Source organism: Chinchilla lanigera, unplaced genomic scaffold (genome assembly GCF_000276665.1).
Source record: "Chinchilla lanigera isolate Chin_1 unplaced genomic scaffold, ChiLan1.0 scaffold00007, whole genome shotgun sequence".
Taxonomy (NCBI): Eukaryota; Metazoa; Chordata; class Mammalia; order Rodentia; family Chinchillidae; genus Chinchilla; species Chinchilla lanigera.
Genome location: NW_004955408.1, coordinates 23,023,579 through 23,048,250, shown reverse-complemented (window position 1 = coordinate 23,048,250; position 24,672 = coordinate 23,023,579). Strand labels below are relative to the sequence as shown.

Below are 24,672 nucleotides of genomic sequence, written 5' to 3'. Positions count from 1 at the left end.
TATCATAGTCATGGATTAGAAGGACCAACATTGTTAAAAGGACTGTATACCCAAAGAGATATATAGATTCAGTGCAATTTTTATCAAAATACCAATGACTTTCTTAGAAAAAGAGATCTTAAAATTGATACAGAGCCACAAAAGACCAAAAATAGGCAGAGTAATCCTGGATGGGTTGGGAGGAAGGGATGACACACGACAATGCTGGAGACACATTATCTGACTTCAAGACACACTACAAAGTTACCATAACTAAAACAGCATGGCACTGGCATAAAGGAGACATATAAACCTATGGAAAAGAGCAGAGATCCCAGATATTGATCTGTGTCCATGCAATCAACTGATTTTGACAGGGCATCAAAAACATACAGAGGAGAAAAGCATTTCTTCAATAAATGGTGGTGGCTAAATTGGCTATACATGTGCAGAAGAATGAAATTAGATCCCTTCCTCTCTCCACATATGCAAACAACTCAAAGTGGATCAAAACCCAAGTATTGAACTTGGAACTATGAAATTTCTGCAAGAAAACATAAAGTGAGCCCTTCAGGGCATTAGTGTTGCCAGTGACATTTTAGATAGGACTCCCAGAGCACAGGCAACAAAAGAAAAATAGACAAATGGGGTTTTATCAAACTAAGAACTTCCATGCAGCAAAGGAAATAATCAGCAGAATTAAGGGACAGCCAACAGAATGGGAGGAAATAATCTACAACAATTCATTTGGCAAGGAATTGATAGTCAGAATATATTAGGAACTGAAATGGCTTAACACCAAACCCCAAACAATCTAATTAAAAAATAGGCTAAAGAACTAAACAGACATCTTTCAAAATAGATCCTTCACAGAAGAACAACCAGGAAGTACATGAAAAAGTGCTCAGTTTCACTAATCACCCGGGAAATGCAAACCAAAACTACAGTGAGATATCACCACTCCCTGATCAGAATGACCATCATCTAAAAGACAAACGTGTGGGCCAGGATGCAAAGAACTTCCACAGGCAGCGCCAAAATATAGAGCTGAGGAACACCTTCCAGTTCTTCTTTAGCCAGTAGGGTAACTATAGGTTAACAATCTAGGATATATTTCAAAGTGAAGAGAGTGTGAAATAATAACATATAAAAATATTTAATGGCCAAAGAGATGGAAATGCTTATTACCCTAATCTGGCTACTACACAGCATGCACATTATGAATGAATTTGCACATGAATTACTATAGTGTACCCCACAAAGATGTCCAATTATGTCTCAATTAAAAAACCATTGTTATACTGAAAATTAATAAAATTAAATCTGAAGAGTTTTAAAGCAAAGGAAATTACACTCAGAGCAAAAGAAATAGGCAAGTATAGACGTGAGTAAAAAATAAAACTTACAAGAGAGGACCAACAAAGTCAATGATTGGTTCTTTGGAAAGGCAACATTGAGAAACCCCTAAAAAGACTAATCACAGAAATACAGGGTATCAAAATTGAAATATCAAGATTGAAAAAGTATTATTTTAGAAAGTACAAATATTATAAGATTATAAGCTGGGTATGGTGGCACATGCCTGTAACCCCAGCATTGGAGAGGCTGAGGCAGAAGGATTGCTCTGAGGTAGAAGACAGCCTGGACTACACTGTGAGTTCAAGGCCAGCCTGAGCTACATAGTAAGACCTTGTTCAAACACCCTTCCCCCAAATTAAAAAAAATAATCAGAAGATGATATAAAAATTTGTCAATAAATTTAACATTTGGATAAAATGAACAAATTGCCTAGAAAAATACAATTTATCGACAAGGACACATAATATAAAACTGGAAAACTCAAGTTGAATACATATTTTAAAACTTCCCTGCCCCATATGGTAGCACTGATAAATTCTAGAAAACATTTAGGCTATAAATAAGTGCCGACTACACACAAACTGTTCCAAAAAATTGAGAAATAGGAAAAAATTCTCTCATTTTAAGGGTAATTTTGCTATAAAGAAAAGAGCAAGGATATAAGAAAGAAAATGGTGCATGCCTATAATCCCAACACTCAGGAGGCTGAGGCAGGAGGATCATTGCGAATTTGAGGCCAGCCTGGCCTACATAAGTAAGCTCAAGGCCAGCCTGAACTGCATAGTGAGACTGTCTCAAAGAGACATAAAAAGTGGCTGGGGATTTAGCTCAGCGGCAAAGCGCCTGCCTGGCAAGCACAAGGTCATGAGTTCGGTTCCCGGTACCGGAGAAAAACAACAACAAAAAAAAGACAAAAAAAAAAAGGAAAAAGGAAAGAAAATTATAAGGTATTATCTCTTTTGAGCATAAATGCAAAAATCCTAAAGGATACATTTGCAAATAGATTTCAATGATATACAAAAATGATACTATGCTATGCCTAAGTGGGACTCACTTGATATGTGAAAAGTTGGCCTAATATTCCAAAACCAACTAATATAGTTCACCACATTAACAAAATAAAGATGTACCTCAATACACTCAGAAGAGGCATTTGATACAATTATTCATTCACAATATACAAGTTAGGCATAGAATGGACTATTTTAAAAACATACACTGTGAAACATTGTGTGAAATATTGATACTGGGGATGTGCATTTTATCACATCAGTACAGTGAAGCAGGAAAGATAAATAAGTGGTATCAGATTGGAAAAGAAGTTTTACATTAGCACAAGGTTGTTCAGTGATGGTGAACCTTTTAGAACTTTCAACGCTGACAACAGCCCGCTGCGGCACATGTGCCATAGGTTTGCCACACTGGTATAGAGTATCCAAAAGTGTTTTCGTTGACAACGTAAAAATTCAAACCAGTAGTATTGATGATAGAACTAAAAACATCAAACACCTAGGAATAAATCTCATAAAATATGTGTTTCAGTGCTGGAACTACAAAACTTTGTTGAGTAAAGTTAGTGAGTTCATGTTTGTGTATTAGAAGTCGCAGTACTGGGAAGACAGTCATTTTCTCCTAAACTGACATATTTAAGGTATTCTGAATGAGTTTTGGGGGTGTTGTAAAAATTGACGAGATGCTTTGAAAATTTACGTGGAAATATAAAGGGCTTAGAAGACAAACCTGAAAACAAGTTTGAGTTAAAAAACAAACAAACAAAAATAACAACTTGGAGTATTCTCACTACTAGATCTCATAACTTATTCTGAAGCTACAGTAGTGCAGTTTTGGTACAAGCATGGACAAACAGACCAATGGGACAAAATAGAAAGCCCAGGAATAGATCAACACAGATATGATCAAGAGTGGAGAAAAGAGGTTTTTCAAGAAATAGTGGTAAAGCAATTGGAAGTCTGTATGGAAAAGTAATCTGTCTTACTTAGTGTGAGTCAAAATGGATCACTCACCTAAACGTGTATGATGCAACAATTCATCTTCAAAAAAGTCCCCGAATATGCTTCAGGATCCTGAGGTAGCATATTTCTTAAAGTGGCCCAAAAGAGCACTAATAATTTAAGAAGTGATAAACTAGACCTTATCAAAATCACAAACTTCTGTTCATCAAATACATCACTAAGGAAGTATCTAGATAAATCACAGACTGAAATGACATCTATAATTGGTATATTTGAGAAAGGATTAATGCCACAAAACTATCTATCATCTATCTATCTATCTATCTATCTATCTATCTATCTATCTTCCTAAAAGACAACTTAAAATATATAAAAGATTTGAAAAAGCATTTCTGAAAAGAGCCAACTAGCCAATAAGCATATGAAAGAGTGCTGAATACCATTGTTTGTGGAGAAAATGCAGATAAAAAATCTTAAATGACATATGCAATCCACCATAAGGACTGAAATTAATTGTTCAAAATTCAGACTCTTAGAAGTTGTTGGCAGGAGTACAAATTGGCTTAATCACTTTGGAAAACTTTTTTTTGTTTTATGAAAAAAATTTCATAACAAAATAGTAGAATAACAATAGTTAGTACACTGTGTATCATTATCTTTAAAGTAGTTACTCAGAGTATAAGATATAGACCAAAAAGATTCTTGCAAAGAAACAGATAACACAAAACTTTCTTTTCAATGAAGTGAGAAATACTAGTAATATAAATGAAACAAATTAGCATATATATTAAAATATTTTTAAACAATGTAATATATAATTTGGGGAAGTATTTGAACTTCTTCCTACTTTATATTTATCTCTCCTCTAGTTTGCTCTTTATTTATGTCCATCTGTCTGTCCGTGTTTGTCTATCTTTTGTATGTGTGTGTTTTTCAAGAGTAACTATCTGATATTTAAACTGTTTCTTGTATCCAGTAAGGCATTTACAGCCCAGTAATTCCTCTGTTATATCTATACTGAGGGAATTAAGTGTTTTGGCCCCCAAAAGGCATGAACAAGAATGTTTACACCGATTTCACTCATAATATACAAAATCTGAACACAACTCAAATGTCCACCAACAGAAGAAAGGATTAATAAATTGGTATATTATTTGTATACAAATAATATTCATATGAAGGATAACAGAAACAAAAACATCAAACCTCTATTATATACAATAAGCTGGATGACTCGCACAGGCATTATATTGGATAAAAGAAGCCACATACATAATAGAATGTACTGTATAAAATTATTTATATGAAGTTGAAAGACAAAAGGCTAAGAATACAAACCTGAAAACAAGTTTGAGTTAAAAAACAAACAAACAACAATAACAATTTGGGGTATTCTCACTACTAGATCTCATGACTTATTCTGAAGCTACAGTAATTAAGATAGTACAGTTTTGTTACAAGCATGGACAAACAGACCAATGGGACAAAATAGAAAGCCCAGAAATAGATATGATATGATCAAGATATGATATGATCAACACAGATATGATCAAGAGAGGAGAAAAGAGGTTTTTTAAGAAATAGTGGTAAAGCAATTGGAAGTCTGAATGGAAAAGTAATTTGCCTGTTACTTAGTGTAACTAACCTAGGTGAAACTAACCTAGATATTTGGCAGTACGCACAAAAGCAAAATATTCTCCTACCCCATGACCAAAGCAATTCCAGACCCATGTATATGTCCAAGAGAAATTGTGTGGATGTGCCTTAAAAGGACCTTAGCAAGGATGTCAAGAGTGGCATTATTTGTAAGAGCCCCAGACTGACATTAGCATCATTCTCCACCAGTAGAAAAACAATAAATTACACAGTCCCCTTGTCCACATTACAACATGGCAACAATAATGAATACATGGTAGCTATGGGCAATAAAATGAATGCATTTCACAAATATGACATTGATACAAATGACTACACCATAATTCCATTTATATTTGTCAGTCAAAAATAATCAAAAGTAAACTATGGTGTTTAGGAATGAGTGCTTCAGTAGCAAAACATTTCTTTTTTTAGAGTAAATGATTATTGTAAAAGCAGGAAAGTCAGTCTTGGGAGGGATGGTAATGCTTACAATGGGGTGTAAGTTAGGGTCAGGGGTATGCGTAGAATTCTGTATCTACATTTATGTGTTGGTCACATGGGCATAAAATCAATGAACTGTACAATTTTATGTGTATCTTTCTGTGTGTAAAATATCATAACAAAAAGTTTACACGATTACGATCCTATAGATATCTTTCCATGCCAAAAAACAAGATAGCTTTACAAAGATACACAGCTAAGCAGCTATCAGTCATAAAGTCTGTGAAATCTGGAACACAAAGTGTACTTTTCAAACTTTAGCATTTGTTAGTTTGGTCCTCTTTGAAGTCTAAGGATCTCACATTCTGAGAAAACCCAAAGTGTATCTAGCTTTGCAAACACCAATACCTACTCTAGAATGAAACTCTAGTTGTCAGGGAGCAGGCCCAATTTTGTCCACTGTTGCCAGGCACTGTACCTGGGACACGGCTGGAGTTCAATAATAAGGGCTGTAAGAATGAACAGAATGGATGAGAAAGAGCTAATTTTCTATAACAGTGGAAAAAGGGCACCTTCACCATAATCATGGGTGCATTTTCTGAGTGTGTGTGCCCATAGTCAGGGCACCGGGTTCTGAGTAGGAGGGCTACAGGTGAGAGTAATCTCCTTTGGGGTGAAGTGGGCTCTGTAACCTGCTGGTCTTGGGGGTGAGGTGCAGTACTGTGGAGAAGGTAGCCACAGGGGCTGCTGTTCGCAGGTGCCTAGACAAGGGCTCTTAGAAGCAGTAACATCTAAAGCCTGCTTTCAGTCTCCCTTATTTGGAGCCCCACTAATTAGCTCCTAGTCTTGGATAGGATTTTCTTAGAAGGTATATCCTCCTGTCAGCCATGGTACAAACTGCACTATCATTCGGGTGCAGCAGTCACAGCTTGTAGCTGTACCACTGAGCAGTGAGGCTCCATGGAAGGGTCCAGGCAGTGCTTTGGATTGACAGACACCCAACAATGAAGCCAAGGCCCCGGAAATGTCCGAAGAAGAGAAGCACTTATCACCTGGAGTCCCTGCTCTCCAAGTTGGGGGTGGGGAGGAACAATGTCATTATTTGCATATCAAAGGGTATGATGACCCCAAGAAGGATGGAGAGACCCTTAGTATATTTGGTTTCACAGGTGGCACAAAGTAAAAAATAGGGAGAGAAAATTCCAGACACAAAAATGCATTCAGGAAAAGGGCTTCTGTGCAGTGCTCTGTGGTTCATTTTTAAAGCCGCGCACTGCATAAATTGGCAGAGGCAGAGAAGGACCTGAATTGGGAATTCTTATTTTAAGAAAAAAGGCTGCACCCAATGCTTCTCATTCCCTGATTTCCCTAGAGTAACAAAAACTCCCTATCACCAAAGCTTGCTTTTCTTTGCACAGTGACTGGCAAGGAGGGCGGGCGGGAGGGAGAGGAGGAGGACAGGCAGCTGGGAACTGCTGCTCCCTGGCCTCGCACTGCCTGCTCTCTGTCCTGCCAAGCTCACTGCTCCAAGTCTCCTCTAGAGTGTGCTGCATGGTCTGCAAAGAGCCCAGAGCTGGCAGATGTCTCGGGAGGTGGCTGCCCCAGGAGGGGGAGCCTGGTCCTTTGAAAGCCCCTGTGGGACAGATTTAGCAGACTTGTTTCTTCTGCAGAGGGAGAGAGAAAAAGAGAGACAGAGACAGAGACAGAGACAGACAGAGACAGGGAGAGAGAAAGAGAGAGATAAGGGAAGGCAGAGAAGAGTGAGATATTAAGGGAGGGTAGCAGAGAAATGCAAAAACAGGGAAGGGATAGAAGAAAAGAGCTAAGAGAGAGAAGGAAAGACAGATGCACAGGAAGCCAGAGGGAGAAAGGAGGGAAGGGTCCGAAGGGAGAGGGATGCAAGGAGAGAAGGGGCAAAGCTGGAGATGAGAGACAAATCTTCAAGCTGGACACAGAGCTGAGCAAAGCTTGTATAGATGTGGGTTTTTTGATTGGGAGAACCAGCCAAACAAAGGCCCTAATTACTTGCAAAACCTGATCTCCAACACAGCCTTATCTGCAACAAACTGGGTCAGCCTTACAAGGAGAAGAGGTGGGAGTTGAGGCCTAAGTCTTCTACTATCTGATTGGTGCAAGCTGGGTGCAAGTATAGCTCCCCCACTGCCTTCATTTGAGTCCCACTGTGGAAGCCACACCATTTGAATTCAACATCAAAGAAAGCAATTGTAACAACCAACGGCATAGCACTGCTGCCCGACACCTGTATAACACCCAAGGGTGAGATGCCCCAAATTTCTGTGCTGGTTAAGCCTGCTCAGGTGTGATACAGTCAGAAGAGGGGCCAACAGGACAGGGGCAGGTGGACATGCCAGCCAGAGGTCAGCTGGGGAGAAGTGAACTAAGAAAAAGGAGAAAAGATGGGATGTTTCCCAGTCCAGTTCTACTTTACCTGCCACGCAATCAGGTCCTTGAGGTGGCTCAGCTTGTCCTGGTCCTCAAGGTGGTCCCTGGTATACTCTTCAGTGAAGAAGGCCTATAGGGTGGGAGGCGGGCAGATGGGAGTTTGAAGTTTCCTGTTCACTTGGTGTGGATCCCAATGTCTCAGGCACTGAGAGAAGGTTCCATGTGAGAGGGGCAGGAATGAGGTTACAGGTATTTGGATGGCTGGATGATCAGGGACCTGTAGTACTTGACATTGTTCTCCTTCCCTGGGGGCTTCCAGCAGCACTTGCTGGGAATGGACTGAAAATTCCAGGGAAGTCATTCTCAAAATGGGGTTCCTAGTCCAGCAGCATCCCTGGAAACTTAGAAGAAATGCAAGTTCTTTGGAGCCAACCCATACCAATAGAATCAGATTCTGGGAGTGGGCATGGGGGCTCCTGTTAAGAAGGTTGCGGGAGATTCCAATGCATCTCAAATTGAAGAGCAGTGCTCCCAGGTTAAAAAAAAAAAACTCAATAAAGAAATTTTATCTGGTGTATGTTAAAGCTCACCTTGTGGCCTCCTTCAGTGCACGTGATCCTGCCTGCCAGCTCCCCAGCTCTTTGGGGGCCTTGTCCTTATTGTTTGCATACATTCATACAGATATATTACATCATTCCTTGAGGCTGAGCAAAGGGTGACTACGTGGGGTATGTGAGGATAGCTGCAAGTACTCACTGGGTGAGGGGAATTATGATCTCTGTGTTACACTGCTGTGGATATTCTGAATTTTCTATCAATGACTGATAAAGGAAAGACAGTAGAGAACTTCTTATGAAACTTATTAGAATGAGGAATCCATTCTTGAGGGTCTGCCAGGTGAAAACCAAGTAAGGACTTTCCATTCTACTTCAATGCCAGGTAAAGCTCTGTTTTCCTATTGAACAACTAGTATATTTCCTCCAGTGGATAATATGACTTACACAACTGATGGATGTTTTCCTTTTTGTCATTGACACCAAATGGGTCAAAACTAAAATCTGTGCCTTAAATGTGTGAGGGTTTCTCCATAGACCTTCTAATCTGGAAATCTAGATTATACCTCTCATCTCAGAGTTGATCTCTGAGGCTTTCTATACTTTGCCAGATTCAGGGATTTTTTTTTGCATTTGTGCATGTTACTTCAAACCCTCTGAGGAAAACATTGATTTACACAAGTGTCACGTGCTTAGATTTGTGGCTCCTGTACTTTTAAGGTCCAGCCTAGAGTTATCAGAGAGCACTTCCTTAACAGAGCACCTGCATCTGCCCAGTGGGCTATGAGGTTCCCTCCTGCCCCAGCACAAGTAGGAAATGTGGGTGGGAAGCAGTTGGGAGCTCAGCTAAGATATGAGGCTATAAAAACTCTGGGAGCTACAGGAAGTCTGACTAAGCTGTGTGTCCCTTTAGGAAGCAAGGATAGCCATAGCAGGACCAGGAGCACACAGCTGCAGCTGTTTCCCAGGTTCCCTCCTGGGCCTGGAGAGTGGAGATCCTCACCTTTTCATACTTGGCGAAGCCGCCCATGACTGCAGGGTCTACGATCCCATTCAGGAGCATGGACAGTGGGTTGATCGGGAGGGTCTCATCATTCTGGTACTGGTTTATCATCATCAGTATCTTCTCATTGGCCATGGACATGGTTTCGATGGCATTTTCTAGGGGGCTAATTGTGGTCTGTGGAAAACAAGATCACCAAGAAGAAAGGGCCTCAGCAGATTCCTTTAAACACAGATATATTCTTGGTATTGCTTTCACTTGGGGTGCAGCAGGCTCTGGTTGTAATAAGGCAGTTGGGGTGGGGGTTGTCTCCTATCTGGGGAGAAACAGACTGACTCTGGCTTAGGGAGAAGGATTTCTCTAGGGAGGCTGAGATGGGAAGCGCCAGGCATTTGCTGGGGTCTCAGAGGCTGCCTGTCCTAGAGCAGTTTCTCTTCTGATTACCTGGGTGAAACACACTCCAGCTCAACCCGTCACATACTGGGTGTGTAGCTAATGTGTGCGAGATTCAGCCAGAGATCAGCTCGCCATGTAAGCATCAGCCTAGCATGAGGAGCCCTGAGACTGCACCGCATGCGGTGTCGCTATTCAGGTAGATCCACTTCAACTGAGAAGATAAACTGAAATTCTTCTTCCACACTTTTCAGAAAGCGATATAAACAAAGGGCCATCAAATGACCAGTAGCAAATAGTGTGATTCCCAAGAGCTTGGGATCTGGAGTAAAGCACTAAACTGGAGGTCAGTAAACATTTTCTGTAGAAGGGCCAGATAGTAAATATTTCAAGATTCACAGCAAGATGGTCTCTGTTACAACTGCTCAACTCTGTTTTTGTAGGAGGAAGAGCAGCCACCGGGAATATGTAAGAATATGATGCCCCAGTAAAACCTTCTATAAAAATAGGTAGCGGGTGGAGTTTGGCCACAAGCCATAGTTTGCAGAGTACTGAACTGATTAAATTAAAACAGTGTAAAACTCAGCTTTGGAGTTTTCTACCTGTGTGACCTTGGACAAGTTTCATAACCTGTCTGAGCCTCAGTTGATTCAGTGTAAGAGAGAAATAAGAGAAACTTCAGAGTTATTGGTAGCTAGTTATTAATATTTTTAAGATAAAACAGCCGTTGTCTTAAAAGGGGGAGGCGCACTGGCAGGAAGCGTAGGGGCTGGAAGGAAGGATCATGGAATCTGAGAAATGTCATAGGAAAAGGGATTTCAAATTTTACCAGGTCTACAGTGGTTGTAGCGTATTGGTTGCCTTACTGGCAATGTAGTAAAGATTGAGATAACACAATAGTTGACAGGATTTTCAAAAATGTCACCTGTGAGTGCTTGTACTTACTACATATATGAGAGTGAGATCAGCCTTCATGACCCTGTTCTTAATCCTCTTTTTTTTTTTTCTGGTACCGGGAATTGAATTCACAACCTTGCGCTTGCTAGACAGGCTCTGTGCCACTGAGCTAAATCCCCAGCCCCCTTAATCCTCTTTTTAAATAAATCATTTCCTTGAATCTCTGTGAAACCATAACTTTGTCATACCCTTGCCTGTGTCTGTACACTTCTGTGCGGCCCTTTTTATACGAAATGTTTGCCGATCTCCAGTTTCTGGGGATGTCAGCTCTTGCAGTGACAAGTCCTTGGGACTAGATTCTCTCTCTCTGTCACTGTCACTCTCTGTCACAAATGCATGCACACACCCACCTAATTAGCAAGCTTCATATTACTACAGCAAAATACCTGTGGCAATTAACTTCCAAGAGGTGTGGCTCGTGTAGCTCATGTTTCTGCAGGGTTAAGTCCAACACTAAGCAGTCTCACGGGTTTGGGGCCTCTGGTAGGATTGCCATATAGCAATGGTAGGGAGTATGTGTCAAAGCAGATGACTCACATCACAAGCCAGGAAGCAGAGTGACTGAGAGACCAGGATCCCACATTCCTTTGGAAGGCATGCCCCCCAGTGTGGGGACCTTACACCACTACCTTGAGGATGAAGCTTTTACATATGGATCATTAAGGAACATTATATTCAAATTATCACACCCACCTATGCACACATACAGGTGCACAAACAACCTGCACACACACACACACACACACACAGTGTGAAATGGAGGGGAATGCTGCTCAGCAGTCCATACCCCACAAGCTGAAACCCACAGTCTAGTTTTAGTCAAGTGTGTAGAACTCTGCAGGGCCAGCATCTAGATGGGGTCTAAGGAAAACCAACCAGCACTGCTTGAATGGAGCCCAGTGCCACACCTGAATTTCAACAATAGCCTAGCATGTCTGAAAGCTGTAGGCTTTAAGGCAAGTCATTAACAAGGGAAAGACCTAGTGATTTGTTTTCCCTTTCATTTTGGAAACCATTTTGAGGTTCCTAGATCTATATTCTCATTAGAACCATCAGGAACAGAGAATGAGAGTGAAAACAGGGTTGGCTTCCCACCGACCGGCATTTGTGTTAACCACATATGTAACTCTTCAAGCGGAGTTTTGGGGTCTTGGATTTGGTGAAAGACCTGGATTCCAGGAGCTTGTAGCAGAATAAAGGTTGTGACCATGGGGATGGAGAGGACTACATGTGTCCATCACCTCTTATGCGCCTGCTCACGTGTTCTAGTTTATGTCTCTCAAAGTTAGGGGAAGTCACTTTCCTGAGTGTAGGAGGTGGTAGAGCTGGAGAGCACTCAAACATTCCTAATTGCAAAGGTGGGCTTTTCCTGCTACCTGCGCATCAAGCTATGTTACCAAACTTACCATCAGCATCTGCTGGGACTTGTCAATCCCTCAAATTTCTGGTGCCTTTGCTAAGCTGAGCCTCCTTTCCCCATGGGGAGCATAGTTAGAATAACCCTCACCCACTTGTTGTGAAGGAAAAGGAATTATTAAGGGAAAGTAATTGGGAAAAAATGTGTTTGTGGGGGGTGAGATGGGATGGGGGGAATCAAACAAAGGAAAAATGATGGTGATCCCTAGCAACTAGGTAGCATTCCAAATTTTTCAAAGCCATTTCATTACATATTGCCTTTTAAAAATCTACCTGGAAATATGAGCTGTGAGGTATTTTTATCACTTCTGAGTTTTAGCAGTTCAAATCCTATCATCGGGCCCTAGTTTCCTCATATACAAAATAATGCAACTAGACAAGAATCAGGAAATAAACTAGAGAACTGCAGGCCAAACAAGGCTTGCAGAAGTCTATCATTGAGCACACGGATTCTGTTTGCTAAATTTATTGCCATATTGGGGGGGGTTACTACTATAACTCCACACAGCCTCCACTAGCCCCTGTTGTCTTAATGTGATTATTTCATTTATTTCATTTAGTACTGGACACTGGAGGTATTTCAATTTATAGCTTTGGAACTTAATGACCTTTGGCAACTCTTTCAGCTCTGAAATTCTATAGCCTTGCAATCTGTTTTTCATAGTTGATGCTAAAACAAAGAGATAGAGGGTGGGTGTCCAACATCATACAGCTAATAATGACTAGGTAGAATTTAAGTGACCCCCCAATTATAGCTCCTTGTAAAGATTAAATTTCTAAGAGCAAGAACAGGGAAACATATTAAATAAATAAGCAGAACTTATACTGGAAGCCCACCAGAAGACATTTCTTTATGCAAGTGGTACTGGAGTCAAGAAATGTGTTTGCATAAAGACATTTCTTTATGCAAACTTAAGGGAGGAAGAACTAAGAGTAAAATACAAGTTCATATAATAAAAAAAGTGCTTACAAATGAAGTTACTTGGCAGGGCCCTAAACTTATGTGTCTGAGAGATCCTAAAATTCTTGATAACTTGTCTGAGGGAGGCTATTAAAGATAAATTTATTTTGGTCAATATTTTGGATATTTCCTCAACTCTATCAGAAAGATTCACACAAAAGGAGCAAGTCAAAAATGTTGAGTATCTCTTGCCCAATTTCAGAATCCTGAGGTCATAAAGTAAGGACACTGGTTCAGACATGATAGGCATCTGCGTATTGTTGATTGATTGACTTACTTAAATATTCTTGAGCATCTATCATGGGCCCAAGACCATTCTTGGTCCTTGAAGTATGCTGGGGCACAAAACAGATAAAAATTTCTGTATTCCTGGAATTTATGTACTAGCAAAGTTTATAGCATAACATATTATATTTAATATTCTATTAATTAATATTAAAAATAAGCTCACAGGAAAATTAAGCACTCCATGAGGAGGTGATAATTGCTTGGAGGAGAAACCCAGAAGCAAATGGATGAAGATCACAGGAGTGGGCTCTGTTGTTTGCCTAGAGTCCAGCAGGAATTGCTGAAGGAGAAGAGGCACCTTGCTAAGCCCCACCAGATGACAAAGTCCAGCTAGGACTAAGGGGTAGAGGCTACTGATAAGCAGAAATTTCACATTGTTCATTCCTAAAGTAAAACTCATGGTAATACTTTTGTCTCTCAAAATCCATGGGGAATTGTGTTTGTACCCTCTGAGAACACCATGATCCATGATTGCCTAAGTCTTTTATATAAAATGATATTGTATTTGCATAGACACTATATATACCCACCCATATACTTAAAATCATTTTAGATGACTTACAATACCTAATACAATGTAAATGCTATGTAAATAGTTACCCTATTATATTGTTTAGGGAATAAAGACAAGAAAAGTCTGCACTTGTTCAGTACAGATACATGTTTTTTTCCCCTCAAATATCTTCAATTTATACTTGGTTGAAACAGTGCATGTGGCATATGTGCAAACAGAAGGCTGCCCGTATGTACCTCATAAAGTTTTGTGAAAATGTATAGTCAGGCTATAAAGCCTTTGACTCAGAGCTTAGGATGCTTGTTGAAACTTCTCATGTGTCAGTACATCCCATGAACCTAGGGTATGCACACTTTCTTCCTTTCCATGGTATCCCGTGCCGGGGTAGCAGGGGACACTCTGAAGAAGGAAAGAATGGAAGAAGGAAAGTGGCTGATAATGAAAATTAAAGTTCAACTTTATCTCTTTTACTAACCTTGAACAACCCATGAACTCATTCTGTCCCCTTCTGTAGAATGGAAAGAATAATATCTACCTTATAGGGTTGCAGGGGGATTTAAATGCAGTCATGCAAGTGAACAGCTTAGCACATGCTCAATAAATGTTACTGTCATTATCCTTATTCTGCTTTTTTAAGGTCTAGGCTATGCCCACAAAAAAGGAGGTCACTGAGATAACAAGCTGCTGGCTTACTGGTCACTAAAGGCTGGAGTGGGACAGTGTCGATGCTGGTATCACAGTGCTTAGAATACATCAGTCATACCCTCCCTCCTCTGCTCATGGCTGTCTTGCTTATAGAAAAGTGAAGTGCCAGTGATGGTCTATAAGGTCCTACATGACCATAGTATGTATTTACTTTGACTCTTTAGTTGATCTCACCTACGAGAACACGAGTTCCACTGTGGAATCTGCAGGTCTCAGAACAGCATGACATGTGTTAGGTACTCATGAACTAGTTTGTGAGTGAATTGCTATATAAGAAATCCTGCATATGCTCCCATTTGGAAGAATATGTTCTTTCGCCCACATTAGCCCTTTCCCTTCATCTTGGGAACTACAGGATTCCAGGCTGCCTGAGGACAAGGAGAACCTAAGGTATATTGAGAAGCAACAGTAGGTCATCTGCACAAGGATGTTCAAATATTTAGACTCTAGTCAGGACTTTGGGACTCCCTGATTTCCCTTCTCTGAGACTCAGTTTATCCAAGTGTAAAATGGGTTCATACTGTGGAGCTATCTCCAACAAGCTGTTGGGATAGGATGAATACAAAAGAGGGACTGAATGATGGAGTTCCAGGCTCTCTGCTATGTCCCCCACCCTCCATCACCACAGATGTGCCTGTTTATTATTATGGAAGTCTACGAAAGGTTTAATGAAGTGTGTGTGGGGGGGAATTGTCCATTGGCTTAAAAAAATCTGACAGCAGTTACTCTGGATGTGGCCTGAGGTCTCTTCTTGCACTGGAATCCTGGGACTCCCAGTGGAGCATCAAATAATAACACAACCCTCCTGCTTAAAGTCACTGGAACCTTCTGAAGCTGGCTGTGCCCCATCTGGCAGAGAAGGAAAAGGTCTTAGACTCACCTGCGACATGTGAACTACCTCGAACCAGCGCAGGATGCCTGGTAGCTTGTATGCAGTCACAAAGGAAGTCCTCTCGATCCACATTGACTGTGCCGGATGTGGTGATGCAAGGGCAGGAAAGCAACACTTATGAAGGCTGAACTCGGAGAAGCTTGGCAGAAGCTTCCCAGGCCCCCCAGGCACCCCCAGGCCTCCCATCTACCCGAGAGTGGAGGAAACACAGCAAGACCCAGAAACATACATGCTGCCCACTAATGAATTCTTTCCCAGCATGAAGCTTAAGTTTTTCCTGGACTAGGACAAGTAAGTCCTAACCTGCGTTTATACACAGCCTGAAATTTTATCTGGGGGAAGGGTCTACTGTGTTCATTAGGGTCTTGGGGGGCAGTGATGCCTAGAATATTAAGAATCTCACTCTGAGGCAAAGAGCTGAGACACTTGGAGTCGTCTCCACCTTCCAGCCTTGGCCTGGGGAACAGAAGACAGGTTCTCACAGGAAGTACATGCACAGGGGACTGGCATTTGGAAGAGAGAGACAATGGAATCACTCTAGCTTAACACCGACACCCCTTCTCAGTTTGAGGATTCCGCCTCCTAAAAATGCCTCGCTGCTGACAAGGTCATCTGGCATGAGGTCCAGGTCACATCTTGGAAGGACAAAGGCTCAAGAAATGAGAAAACCTAACTGAAGACAGTGGGGTCATTACAGTCATGAGTGTCAGCCTCATTTTCTTTGATTTTTGATCAAGTTCCTCCCTTTCTGGGCTGGCAGAGGTGTGGTCTGGTTGCGGAAGGCAGTCTAGGGGAGGGGAGATACTCACGGCAAACTCATTCTCAGGGTCTATGGTCCCCTTGCGCACAGGTCGGGAGTAGTGGAACTTCTGCACGTAGTTGGATTTGTAAAAGCTGAAAGACAGGAAGAAGCTGTCCAGCAGCTGATCCCTGTTCTGGCCAGCACTGTGGGAAGCTCATCACAGCACACACCAAGTGTAGAGGAGTCCTGGTGACAGCCCTAGAAATCAGGTTCTACACTCTGGACACCATCGAAGTGGCTCTTGTACAGGCTGTCCTGACAAAGTGACTTGGAAGGTAGACTGCTTTTATGCCCTCAAGAGAACACAGCACTCCAGAGTATCCAGCCAATTGGAATGCTGGTATTAATGTACTTAGGGCAGTCTGCATCTTCATTTCCTGAGACTCTAATAATGAATCTAGGTATAACTAAGTCTAACATCATAGGAGTGTCCTCCAACAATTTCTTTAGCAGTTCCAGTTGCCCACTTAAATCATTCTTCTGAGTCTCTGGCAAGTTCTGACAACATTGCTAGCAGGGCACTGTACTAGCTGTAGAGCCACTGTCACCTGCCCATAGGTACTGAGGAAGAGGGTAAGAGGAATTGTGATCCATGCTGAGACCCTTCTCAGCAGTGGCACTGTGTGAGGCGGCTGAAGGGGCTGTCTACCTTTCCACCGTATGGGAAGGGGGCATGCCTCTCCCGAAGTAATTCTTGTTCCTGGCCATCCAAAAGGAAGCCCTGTTCTAAGACACAAGTGCTCCATTTTGTACCTGGGCCTGAGGTTCAGGAGATGAGCCAGGCAGCTGGCAAATATGTAGTATTGTGCCCTATGGACCTCCCACCTCATGGCCTCATCAGTGATCTTGCAGTCTGGTATTGAACAGATTGACACTGCCTTTATGCTGCTTGCTCTACTGTCTCTTTAACACAATCTGGATATATCCATTGTCAATGTACAACCTTCACAATGCTGAAACGATATCCCTTTAGAAGAATGTGCTCAACACGTCTGAGGCCACCCTGTACTTGTCTCTCTACTCTACCTGTTACCTGCCAAGCCTACACTTTCTGTCTGCTGGCCACTTGGGGCCACTCTGGGATCAGCCTGAGCAATAGGTTTCCATATCCATTTTAATGAATCTCATCAACGCCTAATGAGGATTTGCTGTGCCACAAAGCCACCCATAACCCTTACCCTCTCATACATCTCTGGCATCAGCCTTGTATGGGACAGAGCGGAGCTAATTGAAACAATTCTCTCAAGAGGAAAAGAAGGAAAATTGGCTAAGTTACAGCAGAGCACTGGGCCTGTCCTGCTAGCCACTCAGTGTGACAGGCCCTTGGACTTCCCCCCGCGATTTCTCTTCCCAATGAGATGCAGGTCTTACTTTATGATCTGGTCCGGCACTGGCTTGTTCTTGAACCTGGGGTGTTCATCCAAGACAGGCTGGACAGTGAAACACTGGATATCTGAAATCCCTGAGGTTAAGGACTCACAATATACCTGTTGGCCGCTGGTATACTTCCAAATGCAGCAGGTTTCAGCTGAAAGCTCCCAGCCCAGCCCTTCTGGGGCCACATTTTTCTTGAATAATCAGCTTCAAATTGCTGGCTTGCCAACAAATCCTAATGACCAGTTAGCAGTCACTGTGTTTTTTATCAGGTGTCTGTCACCATGCAACTCCACATCAGGTCTTTGTTCCTGGTAGAATAGTTGGTGGTGTTTTGTCATCATTATCATTGCTATACTATCATTAAAAATAATGCCATCTAATGAATGCATACCTCTCCATCACTTTGAGAGCACATCTCCCCCATGGTCTTGTTTACTCTCTCCAATTCCACTAGAAGGCATTATTAACCTAAATTGTCCCTGTCAAGATCAGAAAAGCCAGGCGACTTGTTGAAGATCATAGAGCTTGTATGAACAGAACTGGAGTTTGTACTTAAGTATTTTAATGCTACACTAAGACCTCTTTCCTGAAGGTTTACTCAGAGATGGTCCTCCGGCTAGCCCCTTCAGTGGCTTGTTAGAAAGACTGAATTTCAAGTCCTACCTCAGATATTCAGAGTCAGAGCCTATATTTGAAAAGATCCTTGAGAGATTCATACGCATGGTGAAATTTGAGAAGAACTGCCTTAGGCCATGCAAAAAGATGTCACTTTGCACTCCAAATCTGAGAGTTTGAAAGCAACTACCTGCTGCAGGATTGTAAGAAGCTGTGTCCAGGTTTAGCAGAAAAGAGTTTCGTGATCAATTAGCGATGTCTTTTAGGGGTACAGGACACCAGAGAAGTATCACTGGGACCAGGCCTGTGTTGTGCTTATTCTAAATCTGTCTTTATTCATTTTAAGCCAGAATATGATAAATGAAATGAACAAAGTCCAGAGTCACTTGTCCCATCACTGATGCCTGCTTTCCTTACCTTCTAGTTCCTCTCTACCATCTCTCTTTCCTCCGAAAGATCACCATAACCTCAAATGTCTTCCCCTGATATTTTGACATATCTCCCAGCTCAGGACTGTCTCTTGTTGGCTTTTGAAGCTATGTCCATATAGAGATGACTTATGTTTCCACCGTTATCTATGGCTAGCCAAAAGATATGCCCTCTGCTTGGAACATCTTCTCTCATGACTATCCCTCCCCTGGGAGCCCTTTAGGCAGATGTCGAATACCAAAGTCCACGAAAACTAACCCCCCACTCCAGATGGGAGCCACTTTCTTTCCTTAGGTTCCCACAGCATTTGTCTATACTTCTATTAGGATCAACTCTTAGCACCCCACCTCCCTGCCACCCCCATGTCTGATCCTGATGACAGAAGCTACACTTTTTTCACACATAAGAAAGGGCCAAAACAAAACTGCAAATTAAATGAAATTACCTCTCTTTGATAAATTTATTCTAGGCAAATACATTGGGAATTTAATGGTTTCTGAAGAATATTTCCAGATGGAATGAGGGGTGTCTTGGAAAGAGGGGAATACTTAACCCAGATGAATCACTATTAATAGGAGTATTTCTATAAAGTTTGAGAAAACTGTTTTCTTTCTTAAACTCTAAGGCCAACAGCCTACTTGAGGAAGGAAATCACTCTGGATGAAGCCTACAAGAGCTGACACAGTAAGTTAGGTCAAATCTAGTTCATCGCCTGTTTCTGTATGGCCCAAAAGCTAAGACTAGTTTTCACATTTTCAAATAGCTGGGGAAAAATAATACTTTTGTGACATGCAAAAATGATATTTAAAATTCAAAATTTCAGTGCCCATAAATAAAGCTTTATTGGAAGCCATCCATGCCCATCCATTTATGTCTTAGCAATGGCTGCTCCCCAGTACAACAGTAGAGTTGTGTAACTGTGACAGGGCGCGCGTGGCTCTCAAAGACTAAAATATCCTCTCTCTGGTCCTTTACAGAAAGGTTGCCAAACTCTCTTTTAGAGAAGAGTCTACATATATCTATTGCTCTTATCTATTGGCCTTAATCCAAAAGGAAAATCCAGACATATCCCTGGGGAGCTTGTAACATCAGTCCCCTTGAGCTGTTCCAGGAGTACGGGGCTAGACTCCCACACCATGGACTACACCTGTGCATGGAACTGTAGTCACAACAGCCTTCTGCAAACAGACCTTCACTTTTTATGTTCTCCTATCTGGATACCCAAATGAGAAGACATGAGACCTGTCACCTTCCCAAACTGCTTGCCAACTTTTTAACAAGTAAAGGCAAGAGAACAGAGTATTAAGAATGCATGATATTGACAAAAAGTAGGCCTGAGTTCCAATGCTAGCTTCATTGCTTCCTAGCTATGACTTTGTGCAAGAGGCTTAAGTTATTTGGGTCTCAGCTTTTTTTATTAGCAAAATACAGAAAGCAATACTACTCAACTAACCCTGCTGGGGCTATCATGAATAAAACACGAAAACAATGCATGCAAATGCCTAAGATATGGTAAACACTTAATCTTTTTTTTTTTTTTTTTTTTTTTCCTAAATAGTAGACTACAACATAAGTTGTGAGACAGATTTTGGGGTTCAAATACCAAATCCATCACTAATTAGCTTTATAACCTTAGGCAAATTGCTTTGTCACTCTCCCTCACATATTCCTTCTTGATGAATAGGAAAAACTAACAACCAGCATATAGCATTTTTGGGGGTTTAAAGCAATAGTGATTATAAAGCACTGAGTCTCATGAAAAGAATATTTAGCAAATGTCAGCCCTCACTGTTTGCTTGGCCACCTGGTTCTTTGCACTGAACCAGGCCTCAGGGCCTAAAATATGATATGGATCAGAAATACACAGTCTCTCTTCCATGCCAAATAAAAAGCCACACAGCTGTTCAATACCAGGTCCCCTTAAGCAGGGCCTTAGTACTAATCCTGTGTCTCGCCTGCAACCAAACTTGCATTTGTAACCAGCCAGTTCTACTACCAGTTGCATTTCCTCATGCAAATAACCACAGTAGAGCAGGCATGAAGGGCAGGCAAACATAATGAAAAGGCTACAGATGAATTTTTATCACCCAAGGGAAAAATATTTGGATTAAAGTTCAGCAAACTTAGACCAGCAATGCAACCTGTCAACCCATTTTAGTGGCAGTAACTTAATCTGTGGTAAAGAGTGCAATGCGGGGAGCCCCTGGGGTTGCTGTGCTCCCCGGCTCAGCAGTCGGCCTTCTCCTGGCATTATATGCCCGCTGCCATCCTGCCTCCTGCCTTCTGCCCAGCGTCTGCTGCTCCCAGCCCTATACCGCATCTATCACAGCTGTGCAGCTTGCTCCTCCCACACATCTGAAGGTTCCGGCGTCATCTGCTGGCACCTCCTTCCTGCTCTGTGCACTCCACGTGTGCTGGCACCTCGCTGTGTCCCTCCTTCCTTCCTGTTGGTCTGTCTCTCTTTGCGTTCTCTCTTGTTTTCTTTCTCTATTAATCAACAAATATTTACTGAGTTTGGGTTCTATGCCAGGGACCCTGGGAGAAGGAGGCTTAGTGCAGGAAACAAGACAGAATAAATGTTTTTCCTCTTGGGACAACAATTATCCTTTACATCCATATGCCTATAAAAAGCACACATGATTATGAAACACTGAGGTCAGTTCTTTAAAGAAAAGAAACAGGGTTTGAGAAAACAGGGTCACAAAGGAGTCCAGAAAAGGCCATAATAAGTAAAGTGACCAATGAACGCCTCTTCCAGGACATGACATCAAGTTGGGATCTGACGGGTGAGTAGAAATCAGCTGCATGAGAAGCCAGGGGAAGGGCATTGCAAGCAGAAGAGAACAGAGAAGGTGAAGGCACAGAGGTGGGGACAACTGGGCCTGCTTAACAGACAAAAAAGATGCTGGTGTGGGCCAGAGGGACATAAAAACAGGAAGGAAGAGTTGCGAGTGACAGTGTTGGACAGGCGGAAGGCAGCTCATGGACAGCCTTGCAGGCTTGCCCTAGACTTATGGCTTTAATACAAGAGCAGCGTGGGGTCAATTCAGTCCTTGGACTCTGCTGTGATCTTGCCTCAAGGCGTTGGTGCAGCAGCCTCCTCCTCTCTGTCTGGGCCTTCGGGCCTTTCCCATCTCCTGCTAAGCTTTGGCTGGCGACTCACCTCAACCCTCATTTCCCTCAAGGAAGCCTTCCCTCCTCTCCCAACCACCATGCCCTGCGCACCTCCCTCTTGGTATGGCTCACCTTTTCATAAATATTTAATAGTGCAATTAGCGGCTCAGTGTCTCTTTTACTTGCTACCTTCTATGCTCCCTGAAAGTAGGACCACGCTGTAATTATTACCTTGCACAATGCTTACCCGATAGAGTTGAGGCTTGAGTGTATTCATCACAAAGATGAATGAATGAAGAAGTGAATTAATCAGTGATACTTAGAACATACAGTCATTCCAAGATATTTACTGGGGCCTGGTTCACCCTCGGTGAATACTAAAATCCAAGGATCCTCAAGTTCTTTACATAAAACGGCATAGTGTTTGCACATCTTGTGTCATACATTAAGCCATTTCTAGATGACTTACAATACCCAATACAGTATAAATGCTGCAGAAATTGTTATTATGCTATATTGTTTAGAGAATAATGACAAGAAGAAAAGTATGTACATGTTCAATACAGACCCATTTTTTTCTCCCAAATGTTTTTAATTTCTAGTGGGAGTCCCCAGGGACGGAAGCCATGAATGTGGAGGGCAGGCTGGACTGAGCTGAGTGCTCTGGATCCCACACTGGACCCTAAAACTGGCATCCTGCAGTCATTCTGGCAGCAGCACTAAGCTCTCAGGACCAACATCTCAGCAGGCTAAAGTCCCTGCAGGGCGGCTCATGCCTGGCCCTGTCCCGTGGCTGGGACACTCTCCAAGGATACACTGGCCTGGGGCGTTCTTCACATCATCACCAGGGGCAGAGGTCGTGTTCATCTTCTCTGCATTGGGGAACTGGCTCATGAGCTGCATCTGGAAGTCTTCCCTCCGCTCATACTCCTTCCCACGGTAGATGAACACTTTGTTCTGTAGAGAGATGACACCTGTCACAGATGCCAGGCCCCAGGGTGGCGGATGGGGCCCAAGCAAAGGCAGGAGTCTTGTGAAAGGAGTGTGGAGCTGTGATGACGTCCAGTAGGGCCCTCTCCCCTCGGTTTCCTTACCAGAGAAGGAAAGGAAGAGTTCAACCCACAGACCTGCTGAGCATACCACTTTATACAGACTGGTTCTAAAGGTAGTGAAGATCATGGATGCTGAGAACTTTATTCTTAAATCATCCCACATACACCTTTCAGAATAATTACTTTCTCTACATTTATGCATGTTATACCCACTTTATTGATATGGGCATAAAATCTCCTACTTGCCTTTAACAGACCATGTGGGCTGGGTCTGTGGGCTTGCAGGGAGCAATATCCAGGTCTTTTATTCCAGGGCTCCTGGTCCTGAGCCCCCAGAACACACTCTTTACTCTTCCCTGACCACATTTGCCTCTTTTACACCAGTGGTTCTCAACCAGGAGTGATTTTGGAATGTCCAGGATTATTCTTTGGTTGTCAGTAGAGGGTAAGGAGTGCCGCTGGGTACTAGGGTAGAGGCCAGGATGGTACTGTACATCCCTACAAGGCACAGGATGGTCCTTGTAGCAGAACATTATCAGGCCCAAAATATCAATAGGGCTGAGGCTGAGAAACCCCATTCTAGATCATTTCTGCACCATCAGTGCCACCGCTTATGGCCCCTAAATTCTTCTGTCCAAGCCCAAGCCTATCACTCATCTCTATGTGCTTCCAACCCTGGTTGGTCATCAGAGGAGCCTAGGGGAATTTAAAAGTTCAGATTCCCAGGCCTTGCTTCAGACCTGCTAAAATGGACTCACACAAGTTGAGCCTAGGAACAAACATTCTTAACAAGTCCCCCAGGGGCTTCTGCCATGCAGTGAGGTTCAGGAAGCCACCTCATCCAAGAGGACCTCAGCGTCCACCCTGCCAGGTGCCCGTGGTGTTCACAGCATCAGCCCACGATGATTCCACATTCATGTTAGAGGTATGTGATTTATCTCCTCAACTATAAAGTAAATCAAGTGAGGCTAGGGATCAGGTTTGCTATTTCTGTTGTATCCCCCTGACATCAGAATTGAGTCATAGACTCACAGATGGGAAAGAAGCCTATAGGTAACTTAATCTAGTCCCCAACAAGAGGATGAAGAAACCACTAGAGCAGTGATGATGTTCCCGGAGGGTTCCAAGACCTTTTCAGGGTCTCACAAGACCAAAACTATTTTCATAATAATACTGTTATTGGCCTTTTTACTCCCATTCTCTCATGAGTATATGGAGGCGCAATCCAGAGGCTGCATAGTATAATGGCAGCAGATTGAAAACGCAAATATGGAGTTTGGCTGTGTTTCTTAAGCAGATATTAAAGCGCTCTGTAGAAATGTGAAACAATTCTGCTATTTGCCTTGATTTAAAAAAAAACCCAATATATACATATACAGTTTTCCTAAAGTGTAACTTATACTAACATGTGATATGCTTATTATAATTTTTAGATAAACTGCCAGATATTTTAAATTTTTCTTAGGTTTCATTTTTTCACACACAATATGTCCTTAGAGAGTGTCTATAAACACAAAAATATTTTAGTCTTCAATAACTTAAGAGAGTAAAGGGGTCCTGTGACTGACAGTCTGAGAACTACTGCTCTGTGGTAACTCCTTGATAGCAGACATCCTCAGTCTCTCAGATTTCTTTATATCAGTGGTGGGGATCTCACCACCTCTTGGGACGGCTATAGTTGCTGTGCAGAGAAGCACAGCAGGGGAGGCATGTGTTAGGGCTGGTGGCAGTGCTCAGACAGAACAGAGCTCAGCTCCTGAGCTGTGCCCTTCAGAACACTAGCAAATCTTCAAAGCACAAAGGGACA

General features: G+C 42.3%; 1 protein-coding gene across 2 annotated transcripts in view; it reads right to left on the bottom strand.

Annotated features, from left to right (window-relative positions):
• The window catches only part of Dock2 (dedicator of cytokinesis 2), a 429,458-nt gene that overhangs the window by 11,582 nt on the left and 393,204 nt on the right, over positions 1–24,672 (bottom strand). For both annotated transcript variants that reach the window (XM_005376310.2, XM_013509168.1), the window contains 6 exons: positions 22,629–22,770; positions 17,650–17,731; positions 16,286–16,370; positions 15,465–15,551; positions 9,351–9,527; positions 7,840–7,923 (listed from right to left, as the gene is read on the bottom strand). In XM_005376310.2, the coding sequence (XP_005376367.1) occupies positions 7,840–7,923; positions 9,351–9,527; positions 15,465–15,551; positions 16,286–16,370; positions 17,650–17,731; positions 22,629–22,770 (657 nt within the window). The remainder of the gene's footprint in view (positions 1–7,839; positions 7,924–9,350; positions 9,528–15,464; positions 15,552–16,285; positions 16,371–17,649; positions 17,732–22,628; positions 22,771–24,672) is intronic.